At 39.0% G+C, this 12,444-nt stretch overlaps 1 protein-coding gene across 1 annotated transcript in view; it reads left to right on the top strand.

Annotated features, from left to right (window-relative positions):
* LOC107720081 (SRC kinase signaling inhibitor 1-like) overlaps positions 1–12,444 on the top strand; it is a 136,643-nt gene that overhangs the window by 121,987 nt on the left and 2,212 nt on the right. The window contains exons 12-19 of the mRNA XM_016527687.1: positions 279–454; positions 1,189–1,319; positions 1,431–1,578; positions 1,706–2,015; positions 2,829–3,242; positions 4,196–4,348; positions 7,739–8,500; positions 9,662–9,775. Of these exons, the coding sequence (XP_016383173.1) occupies positions 279–454; positions 1,189–1,319; positions 1,431–1,578; positions 1,706–2,015; positions 2,829–3,242; positions 4,196–4,348; positions 7,739–8,500; positions 9,662–9,775 (2,208 nt within the window). The remainder of the gene's footprint in view (positions 1–278; positions 455–1,188; positions 1,320–1,430; positions 1,579–1,705; positions 2,016–2,828; positions 3,243–4,195; positions 4,349–7,738; positions 8,501–9,661; positions 9,776–12,444) is intronic.

The following is a 12,444-nucleotide window of genomic DNA, read 5'->3' as shown; positions in this document are numbered from 1 at the left end:
TTTTGAAAACTTCGAGAGAAAAAAAAAAAAAAAAAAAAAAGTATTTTGTTGAGGAATATTTTCACTGTTTTGTCCCTGCAATAAAAGTCAGTGGGTTCCAGTGTTGTTGTGGACCTTATTGACACTCACTGTATGGTTTGCTTCTTTTGCTTTCCACAAAAGAAATAAAATCATACCAGTAAGTAACCAATGAAAGAATTGTAATTTTTGGTTGAACAGTCCCTTTAAGCAAATGCAATGATGGGTCATTCTTAAAATATGTGTGTGTTTGTGTGTAGTTGCAGAACCAGGACTCCATACTCAGTCTGCTGAAGAGGACCGAGACAGAGCTGAGTCTCCGTCTATCAGATGCGCTGAGGAAACAGGAAGACCCTCTCCAGAGACAGCGCCTCCTAGTGGAAGAGGAGAGACTCAAGTACCTGAACGAGGAGGAACTCATCATACAGCAACTGCAGTGCGTCTCGCGCACAATATGTGCTCATAATGTGCTGATAATGCAGTCTGAGGTGCTAGCTTAGTGACACTGCTGCATAATGTGCAAAAAATTATTTCCCAGTTATTTTTATTGCATAGGTTCTCATCAGCTCATGCCTGAAAGCGAGGTATAAACAGTCTGAGTCAAAGTCCTGCAGACCCGCACCTCACCTTTAGCTTGTACAACAAACGGACAGCATCTCATTGACTTATTTTGTTCCAATTAAAAGCAGCAGGGTGACTAAATCCGCCTCTTTAACCCGCTGCCAGATCAGTCGTGTTGCTTTTAATTGATAGTGGTTATTAAGTATAGCTAACAGCCAGTTGATGTTATTCAATTATTAACGGGACGCTGTTTGTAACAAACCATTTTGTGGGGGGTGGATTTATTTGACGTGGTTAAATTGGATTTCGAGTGTAAACACTCTGACTGTGTCTCAGTTATTTAGTGCTAATACACCCTGCTGCAATGACACTTATTCAAATGCGTGCCGACGCCACAGCGCAGGGAGGTGGGCCTGGGATTTTCACATGCATCTCGTGCTACATTTTTCAACTTTTAAATGTCAGAAACATCAGAATGTAAAAGATGCCCTTCTGTGTAATATCACTGAGGTGCTTTATGATAGCATCAATTATGTCATGCAGGTTTATGCTCTTTCTGAAACAATCAATATGTGATAAAACTAATGAGCGGATGTTTGTGTTTGACAGTGATCTGGAAAAGTCAGTGGAGGAAATCCAGAAGGAGATGTCTGTCAATCACCGACATGTGACAGTGCAGGAGCTGGAGGAGAAAATCTCGCTGCTGAGGAAACTGGGAGAGACTCTTACGGAGCTGAAGAGTGAGACAGACTCTTTTCTGTCCTTCACAGTCAGGCACTTGAACCTTAGTTACAGAAGAGAGTTGTTCACTTCTCTGGCTGTCTGTTTTTCTCTTTGTCTCTCTCGTTCAGATCTTTTCCCAGGGCTCCAGAGTAAAATGCGTGTGGTGTTACGAGTGGAAGTGGAAGCTGTGAAATTCCTGAAAGAGGAGCCACACAGACTAGACGCCCTGCTTAAACGCTGCAAATCTATCACAGACACTCTCTCCACGCTGAGGAGGTAGACAAACACTTACTAACCACTTACTGGGTTATTTAATCATTCCTTGTCTCGACACACATTCTGACCGTGTCTCGAATGTAATTTACTCTTCATCATTTTGAGTGCTATTTTATGGATTAATCAGGCAGGTGAATGAAGGAGTGTGGAAGACCCAGGATGAGTATTCCAGCCCCTCCCCTAAACTCGGAGGAGGGGTTGAGTACAGGAAGAACCCAGAATTCGACATTCCAACCAGCCCACCGCTAAGCCTCAATGAGACCAGCCTGGCTAACTGGAGCCCTCACTCTGGTCAAGGACACAGCCACTCGAACCCTTCTAGTGCACAGCGTGAGAAAGATTATCATGGGGTGGTGAGCTCGTTGAAGGGACGGGAGCTGGGCGAGCTGGGAGGTCGAGGCGGGTCTGATAAGGCCTCATCTGTGGAAGTGAGACTGGTGAGGAATGAGATTTAAAATGAAAGTAGGGCCCTATGATTTACGCGATGCGGAAAACGCGGACGGAATCGCGGAATCCAGTTATTAAAAAAATTCAATTTACTGTATAACGTGGAATGTCGACGTTTGAATGAATTAATCAAAAGTAGGTCATTACACTTAAATCACGATATGGACTAGTATCTGTAAATATTAAGCCGCAAAAAAACTGTTCTGCGTGTCTCTGTGTGAATGAATGAATGAATGTTTTGTTTACCGCACGTACTGAAGCGCTCGCTGTGATTTCTGCCGTTTTACTAAATTAGGACACAAATACATGAACAACATCTCCAGAACTGCTCTGAGTCACTTCCTGAGCATTTTACCGTTCCATTTGAGTAAAACTATTGTCATATCATATATACACAGAAGAGTAAAGGTATTCATAATAAATTGTATGCATTCAAATAATTAGACATGCTTAAACACAGAATTTGGTAACAAAACAGAGCGTGAGAAAAAAATAAAACTTATTTCATTCATAGGGCCCTAAAAATGTATTTTTTGTTAAACCTTTAATATATTGATGTTAAGTTGTATAAGTTTCATGATTTTAAATAATTAGACATGCTTTTTGATTAATACAATTTAAATTAATCATTAAAAAATTGAAAATGGAAAAAATGGAATCCAGAAAATCCAAAAAAGTAAATCCACATATTTACTTTTGAAATCTTGAATGTGTTTAGAGTTGACAATTTGGACTTGGTGTAAATAGGTTTAACAGCTTCTTTAGCTGTTTTGAAGCACTAATGATCTTGTATGTCTCCTCAGGCAGCAGAGCGGGATTGGGAAGAAAAGAGAGCCAGTCTAACACAGTACAGTGCTCAGGACATTAATCGACTGTTGGAGGAGACTCAGGCTGAGCTCATGAAGGCCATTCCTGACTTGGACTTTGCTGCCAAGCAGATCCGACCTGCTCAGAACCAGATTCAAAACCAAAACCAGAGCCCGAGTCCATCTAACACCAATGCCACACCTGAACACAAGCCTAATAAACCTCAGAATAAACTTTCCAGTAAAGATAGCGGATCTAGACGAGGCTCGGATGAACTGACGGTGGCAAGGTATCGAACGGAGAAGCCGGCAAAATGCCCCCCTCCTCCACCTCCCCGCCGGAGTTTCCCCTCCTCCCCTGGGCTTACTACACGCAGCGGAGAGATGATCATTCCTGGAAAGAGTATAAAGGTGACTGGTGACAATCAGAATGACACACACACACACAGATGATTTTGCATGTGTGCGTTTATGCATGCAAACTTTCTCAAACATTTACGTGCAAGCTGTTCCTGAAAGAGAAGCACACAGACCGTCAGAGGAGTCAGGGGAACACACTACATCACTTTTATTTGAGTGCAGGGTCTCAAAAATGTCAGGCTTCTCATAAAAGCCGCCTGTGTTTGTAGGTGTGTTAGTCATGGTTGATATTTACTTTATCACCTCAATTGTTCCTATGGTGATAAATCGCCTGTTGGTCACAGGTGAATTTGAGAGAGATTGAGAAAGATTAAGATGGTTCTAGGTGTTAATTTCCCTTGTGTTTATTTTTAATTAAGATTCAGTCGTTACATTACAATGGGATATTTTCTATACTCTTGTAGCCTTTTAGTTATTATTTTCTGGAATTTAATTGTAATGTCTGTCAAAGCAGCCATAATTAATTTTACATGATTCATTCATTCAATCATATACATATATACATTTATATATATTTTTTTATATTTATATACTTACTTATTAATTCATCCATAAATATATTATTTATTTGTTAATTATTTGATCCATAAATAAATAATTATATTTTATATTATTCATTCATTGATCGATTCAGTCATAAATAAATAAATGTTTATATTTTATAAGAAATTTTCCTTAAATAAATACAAACATACATAATTGTATTTATATTTATTTACTGATTGATCCATTCAATATTTTCTTGTTGCAGAGCATATCCGTATGCATTAGCAACAACATTGAGACATTTTTAAGTGTGACTTAAGTGTCCAAAAATTGAATATGTGTCTAGTACATCAAACTTATTTTAAAAGAGAAGTATGTTTTTGTGTGTGTGTTCCCTTTTTAAAAAAAATGCATATTGTATATAGAGATTTGTCTTTTGTCTTTGTGTATGTAAACAGAAGTCAGAATCAGAGGAGACCGAGTCTCAGAAGCCACACGTTAAGCTGAGGAGGAGTGTATCCGAAGCCCCCCGACCGGCCTCCACCCCTCCAACCATTGCTGGTGGAGAGCGAGAGGAGGGTGCCGAGGAGAGGTTAGCAGCTGAGCTGGAGGTGAGCACATGTATTACCTGAAGAGTCCTGTCAGACCGTCTGTACCCTAACGGCTGAAGTGTTAATGTTGGTGATTAATGTCCATATGTCACAAGCACCAGATGTGTCTGGTGTACACCCACAGAGTAGTGCAATTACGTTCGCATACACACATTGGTGGCTTCTACCAGTTGGCTGGTTCGCGCATTCATTAAGAACACATTAGCAGGCAGGAGATCTGAATTTCTGTCTGTGCTCTTTGGCTCATGAACTATTAAGCTCAAATGAGTGGTTTGATAATGTCTTGTGCTGTACTGATGTAAAGTGCTGTTAGTTAGGCACTAGTGAGTATATTGTGGGATACCGTTTGTGTCTAATTTAACTGTACGTAGAATCAACAACCATAACATCTAATATATGCCATCTCACTTACCCATATACTTTATCTCTAGATGCATTAGCAACTTCAGAGCAGGGTTATGCACCACTCAAATTGAATTGGGAATGCCTTCTACATGCTAATTCTATTCCAATTTAAACTGAATTTGAGGATGCAGAATTGCAATTTAAGAAAGTTGAAAAAAAAAATGGAATAAAATGCTAAGAAATTCATATAGAGTACCCGCTGTAATAGTGATATTCTGTCATGCCTACAACACACTGGATATTTCCAGAAACATTAATAATCAGTCTTTGTAAATTCTATAATTTATATAAATTTCATTTTATATTTTATATTACATATATACATTGCTGTTTAAATGTTTTAAGTTAATGTTTAATGTTTTTTAAAAAATTATGTTTTTGAAAGAAGTCTCTTATGCTCACTAAAGCTGCATTTATTTGAATGCAAATACAGTAATATTGTGAAATATAAAAAAAACAATTATTCAATAACTATTTATTGATAAAATTGTTATTTAAAAAGCTATTTTAATATATTTCAAAATGTAATTTCAGCAGTCATTGTTCCAGTCTTCAGTGTCACATGATCCTTGGAAATCATTCTAATATGCTGCTTTACTGCTTAAGAAACATTTATTATTAACAAGTTTGAAAAGTTGTGCTTCTTTGCTTCTTAATATTAAGTTCTTAACATGGTTTTAAAGATCAAAAGAACAGCATTTATATGAAGTAGATTATTGTAACAATTTAATGTCACAATATGGCATATAATGTAATATAAATTGAATTTATGGGAATGAAGGACCAAACTCAGGTCGCCCAAAGTGCCGATAAATACATCCATCCTTGCTGAATAAAAGAATTATCTTATTATTTTAAAGATTGTACTTTTTGATGGTTTTGAACTGCAGTTCAATTGCTTCAGAACATGCATCAAATCGTTTTATATTTGTTTAATTGATGCACAATTAAATTCTAACCTCTCTCCCTAGCTGTCTCTATTATAATTTTACCAGGGGCCCATAACAGTGCATTTCTCCTGACTGACACTGATTGAGCTGTGTTGGTGTTGATTTTAGGCTTCCTTGACCTGCTTCAGGGCAGCAACACACACACACACGGCACACAAACTTACAAGGCTCATTAACACCAACAAGCAGACATATTTTGTTGTCTTGGTTGAGTGGATGATAGGGTAAGCGAGCAGATGTCTCTTGTCCTCCATCCCCACTGCATGTCTCTGTTGGAAACCCTGTGGAGACCTGTGGAGATCTGGGCACTGCTGCAGTGACACCCATACTGACCTCCCCCTCAAATCTAATGAGGCTCACAAACTGCATCTCAAAACAAACCCGTAACTCAATAACACCCGCCCTCTACATAGACATTCATGAACATAAATAGCTGAAGTCTAACCATTGTTTAAAGGTACAGTGTGTAATTTCTGATGTTCCGCCAAATGATAATGTAATTTTGTATATTTGATTAAATAAATTATGGGATTTACAATTCTGTATATGAATGTGCATGTCCTAAATGACATTAGAGCTTTTCATGAGGAATCCTGAACTGATATTGTGCATCCCATATTTTTCATTCATTCTCTTCGATTTCCCTGACTGCTCAGCTCTTTGAGCGACATCTGACTCTCCCCCTGCCCTCTCCCAGGAAATATCCTCCTCCCTCTAGATTACAGCTGTTGCCCCATGTGCCCTCGGCTGGACAGGTAACAGCCCCTGCTGCAAGCTAGTGTGGACAGCTGTTGTACACTCATGCATACACATGAATCTTAGTTCACCCCAAAATGTGTCCCTCTAAAATGTTAGACATACACCTATGTCTACAAAAAACCTCACTGCACTCAAACTAAAGACCAAAGATGCTCTTAGGCACAAAAAACAAAACAAAACAAAAAGATATTCCCACATCACAGTGAGCACGAACACAACTACACAATCACCACCTACTGTACACAGTGCGTGAGTGTGCACTTGCCAGTGCATGTCTGTTTTGTGTTGAAATGCCAAATTTACAATTTCCTCCACTGAAGCTAAAAGTGGTTTGATATTGTAATGTGGTAGCACTTGCCCAGATTTTAGAATTTTGCTGTTTTTACATTTTTAAATTATCTTTAAAGGAATAGTTCATCTAAAAATGAATGTTCTATCATCATTTACTTACCCTCATGTCGTTCCAAACCCATATGACTTTCTTTTGTTGAACAAAGAAAGAGAAATTTTGTTTTACTATGCTCTTTTACATGAAGCAATATGATTGGAGCCTGAAACTTTCAACATTCAAAAAGTATGCAAAAGTTTTAAAGGTATCGTAAAAGTAGTCCATACTCCACATTCCAAGTCTTCTAATTCCATAATATTTTTAATACTAAAAGTAACAATAATTTAGGTTTATGAGAGAAATAGCTGATTTGTGATTCTTTTGAATTGGATATTTTGAATCTGTTTCACAAAACTAGTCTGAATGATTAGTTCACGATTTGTTCGTGTTCTCGAGTTCAACTGACTCAATGATTCAGTCGTAACAGTCAACAGCTCAAATAAAGGGTAAGATCATGAGTGAATAACTATGTAGATTTTAGTCAGTTCCTCACAAAACAAGACTAGCATGAGTCAAATTGACTATTTTGGACTATTTTTAGAATTCTTGTGCATTTTTTTAATTCAGACATGAAAAGATTGAATAAACGCAAGTAAGCGAGGACTGAATGATTTTTGTGATTTTTGAGAACTATTCCTAGGTGAATGTGTTTGAATATTTATTATTATTTTTTATTTATTTAGTTAAATTTAGTATTTGTATGTGTGCTATACTACATATGTGCCAGCAGCTGATCACATATAAGCGTGGTGATGATCACTCCAATGATTTTACAGAGAAACCTCTGGTTAGTTCTTTTTAGCCACCTTTACATTAACCTTACAACTTCATACATTTATGATTCACATTCATGGGTTAATTATGCACATTTCTCCTGCCACATTGCAGATGCAGCACGGGATGTCCTCCACTCCAGTTCCCCAGATAGTCTTAACTGAGTGTAACTCTCTCCCCACGTCCCCTTCTGAGGACTCAGCAGAGATCCGGCCATCTGACAGCATGCAGATAATTAAAGACAATAACACTGGAAATAACATCAGAGTAAGTTACTTCAGCCACATTGTGAGGACTCCCCGTCTGTCGCTATGGAAACAAGACTTGTCAGCCAGCCAAAAAGTCCCTCGGATACAAGACTTGGATGCAGCCCAGAGGGAGCTCCAGAGTCCTGTCCAGGATGTGACCCAGTCGTGCCCGCCCTTAACAAGCAAGAGAGCAATTAAACAGCCCCTGAGGAGGGAGCCAAGGGTTCAGGAGTCTCTCGAGGCGGCGACGGAAACGAAAGAAGAGCGAATGAGAAAGCCAGACACTACAATGTCTGTCTCGCCGCAAAAAGGGCCTGTAGAGATATCTCAAGTGGGTTTGATCCGCACTCAAGGCGTTGGAGGGGAAAAGGAAGACATCTGCCACAGCACATACCGTCGTCTGGACAGTCTGGAGGAGACCATCCGTGAGCTGGAGCTCAGCCTGATGGAGTTCAGCACTGATCCTCACATGGGGAACATCTTCCCAGCATCCGTCCAGGCGCAGAGTTCCTCCACCAAGAGATCTGGCAGCACTCCACATACAGCACAGACCCCTGCAGACGGAGGAGACACAAACAAACCTGCTGTCCCACCCAAACCGTCCTGCATCAGCACATCCACAGCAAAGGTTCAACCTAACCTTCAGTATCTTCTTCAGTCTTTTCCATCTTCTTTCTTCCTGTCTGGTGGAAGGTTTTTGGTCTCTTACGCTGGGTTGCTCAACTAGATCAGTTTGTTCTCTTTTGCAAATGCTTTGATAAATTGTTTGCCTCCAGCCTCTGTAGAAATACATATTGTATCTTTCGCACAATAAATTGTCTTGTTTCCTCCTCTTCTTTATTAGCCTGCTACTTTTTTTCCCTCTTAAAATGACTTTGCAATTTGATTACTTTCCCCTTGTCTTATTTTCCTCTGGTACATAAGACATTATATGTGGTTTTCTTGTAAAATAAAAAGATAAAGCCCAGGGAAGCTCTTCGTAACTACTCAAGTGATTTTGTTGCGTAATTTATGTGGTATTGACTCCTCGCATTTGTCTTTCGTCTTCGGAGAGTAGTTGTCAGGATAAACCGCTACGAAGCAGCACCAGATGCCATGTGTATTACTCAACTGCGCTGAGAACAGGGCTGATCTCCATGAGTGACAGAAGGGAAGGATTTGGATGAAGTCACTTGTGTTTTCTAGTGCGTTGCTTTCAGCCCACACATTTGTATACAAGCCAGCATTGCATCATCCCTCCTAACTGTTGAGTTCAAGCCCCTTGCTCTAGGTCGTTGCACGCTGTTTTCATAGGACAGATGGAGCCTGGCAACCGCAGGTCCACCTGATTGCATGCATTAGATCCTCTTACAAAACCCCTCGTTCAGTGAGGTGCTCATTTGCATAAAACACACAGCTAATGGGCCTTTTAAACTTTAAAAGGTCTGTTGGCTGGTTGTGACTCTAGACTTTAGTCAAGTGCTTGATCTTGTGTAGGTAATATATGCAGAGAGAGAAAAGACTATTTTGTATTTCACAGAGAGATTTTGTCAACTTTGTGCAGAGCCGTATAATTGATATTTTCTGAATTTGATACAAGAAATTATAGGTAATATGTGTCTGTGTGTGTGTGCTGAGATGCATGTGTTCTATTAAAAACACATCACCCTTCTGCCTGTCTTGCACACTATTCTCCTCCAGCACTTCCTTTGACTGCCAGCGATGGCAAATACACTGTTGGACATTGGATGAAAAATATGACCAAATATAGTGCATAGATTCATCTCTTCTTCTCTCTCATCCTTCTCAGACTGGTGGTGGAAAAGTGTTGTCTCGTCTCAAGCACCTGCAGCAAAGTGGATCAGAAAAGAGCAAAACAAGCAAACAGAGAGAGGACTTCCTTAAGAACCAGGGTCAACAGCAGGTATGATCTGTCTGTCTTTCTGTCTGTCTGTTCTATATATCAGTTGTTCTATCATTCCATGGTTTTATCTATCATTCTGTGGTTCTATCTATGGTTCTATCATCCAGTGTATTGTTCTATCGTTCCATCATTCTATCTAATGTCTAGGCCTCTACCTTCTGTCTAGGCCTAGTGTAATCTAAGTCTAGTTTTTGGTCTATCTTTAATCTTTGTTTTGATCTTGGCTTTGGTTAATTTTTAGTTTGGTCTAAAAATTAAATGTGGTTTTAGTCTTGTATTTAGTCTTGGTTATAGTTTTGGTCTAGTCTTAATCTAGCATAAGTGCTAATTTTAGGCTTAGCCTGGTCCAGTTTAGTCTTAGTCTAACTGTAGTCTTGACCTTGGTTTTGGTTTGTTCATTTTTTCAGTCTTGGTTTTACGTGGAACATGGTTTTAGACTCGTTCTTAGCCTTAATGTTGTGTAAGTTTGTATTAACATTTAAAATGGTTTTCTGAAAGCTAAGAAGATCATTTTCTGCTTGAAACCCATTCATAATGTTTGTCTGAGGGCATTTCAGAGCTCAAAATCCACAGCCCAGACTATTGCCGAGAGCTTTAGGAGAGATGTGTATGTGTGCACGTGTTTGTCTGTGTATGTCAGTCACAACTGAAGTGAGGCTGGGAGAGAACTTTCTAGCAGTGACGCTTTGAAAAAGCTGAATTGGTGCATCAATCGCAGAACATTTGGGACTCTAAAGTGCACTTAAAACCCCCTAGCAGAACAAAGAAACCAGAGACAGGTGGGTGTCAGGAGAAGGGGTAGAAAGAAAGCATGAAGCCAGAGACTAGGGAAATGTGAGCTCTACAACATAAGCGAAGTGAATGAGACAGGTGGAGAAAACAGGGGAGGGACTGAAAGATGGATTAGAGGGAGAAAAAGATGCACACACATGGACAGCTGAGGGCCTGAGTGCTGTAGGTATGGAGAAGATAGATATGCGGTGCTCTGTAAATCTCCTCACTCTGTGTTTAATAAATCTGGCCCCTGTTTAACAGGCCATGAATATTAGAAAATAATCTAATCTTTTATGGGGAAGGAAGAGAGAAGCAGATATTGGCAAGAGAGCGAGCAAGATCAGAGGGTTCATTGCAACTATAATTACAGGAGAGCATATTTGCTGTTATAGGCACTCCTGCTAAGCTGGATATGATCAGGATTTAGTCTTGTCAGTGTAACAGCTAATTATTCCCTTTGAAGTGGACTGCATATATCTCTTTTTTGTCTTAACCCTCTTAGCAGCAAATGGATACAAACATTTATGCACGCACATCTTTTCACCCGGACTCATTTCATTGAGGTTCTTTTTCTGCTTGCTGGGCCTTTCACTGTGCCTCTCGGCCTCATCCACGTTTGATTTAGTTTTGTACTCTAGCCTTCTCTTAAAAGACTTCATCTTTGAAATTATTGCTCTCCCTGACTGCTTGATTAACACATCACTGCTCCACAAACACTTCACACTCTCTCTTTTGGTCCGATTCACTTATCTCCTTGTCTTTATTGGACTAATTGTGAATTCAGTCAGAGCTGAGTGCAAATAAAATGTACAGCACCTTTCAAAAGTTTTGGGTCGGTAGTAAGTCTCTTATGATCACCAAGTCTGCATTTATTTGATCACAAATACAGTAAAAACAGTAATATTGTGAAATATGATTACATTTGAAAATAACTGTTTTCTTTTTTAATATATTTTAAAATGTAATTTACTTCAGTGTCACATGATCCTTCATTCTAATATTTCTAATATTTTTGGTGCTCAAGAAATATTGCTTATTATTATCAATGTTGCCATTTAATATTTTTGTAAAAACGGTAATACATTTTTTCAGGGTTCTTTGATGAATAGAAAGTTCAAAAGAACAGCATTTAGTTGAGATAGTAACCTTTTGTAACATTACAAATGTCTTTACTGTCACATTTGACTGTCACATGGATCATCCTTGCTAAATAAAAGTATTAATTTCTTCAAAAAAAAAAAAACCTAACTTTTGAATGGTAGCGTACATGCAATTATCTTCTCTTTTTCCAGAAAACTATATGCAGATTTTTTTTTATACTGTTAAAACTATTATGCGTCCATAGAATGAAATAATCTTGCAGACAGCAGAATAAAATAGTTTTTTAGTAAATGCAAAAAAATCCTTATGTTGCACATATTTCATTAATGTATCTTTTTTTTCTCAATCTCAAGTTGTTTGTGCACCCCTCTAGCACCCATTTTCATTTCACATATGACTTCCTTGAACAGCTTTATGTCTATTCTCAATTACATACGCTTTTGACACATGAATTGTAAGAGGACTGAGAAAGTCAGTGGAAAATGGCCAAAAGGGAAATGTATTCCTTATGACTGTGCAAAAGCAGTAGCTATTTTAACCTTCATCATAGTTGTGTTCTCCAGGGAGTTTTTGAAAAGGCTCTGTGAAAAGAACATGGGCCAGCAGGTTTGGAAAAGAGTGAGTGAAATGAAAGAGAGTGAGAAGGTTAAAGGGTGGAGAGATACGGGCGAGAGAGAGAGATGGAGAGTCTTTTTCTGCTCTATCAGGGTGGAATGATTGACATCTCATGTGGAAGGGCACAGGCGCTCTGGGCTCTCTCTTCACCCCCATCGCTCTGTCTTCTTCACTCCTTG

This window comes from Sinocyclocheilus rhinocerous, unplaced genomic scaffold (assembly GCF_001515625.1).
Source record: "Sinocyclocheilus rhinocerous isolate Xijiao unplaced genomic scaffold, SAMN03320098_v1.1 scaffold273, whole genome shotgun sequence".
Classification (NCBI taxonomy): Eukaryota; Metazoa; Chordata; class Actinopteri; order Cypriniformes; family Cyprinidae; genus Sinocyclocheilus; species Sinocyclocheilus rhinocerous.
Note: the sequence above shows the minus strand (reverse complement) of the source record. Positions and strands in the feature narration are given on the sequence as shown.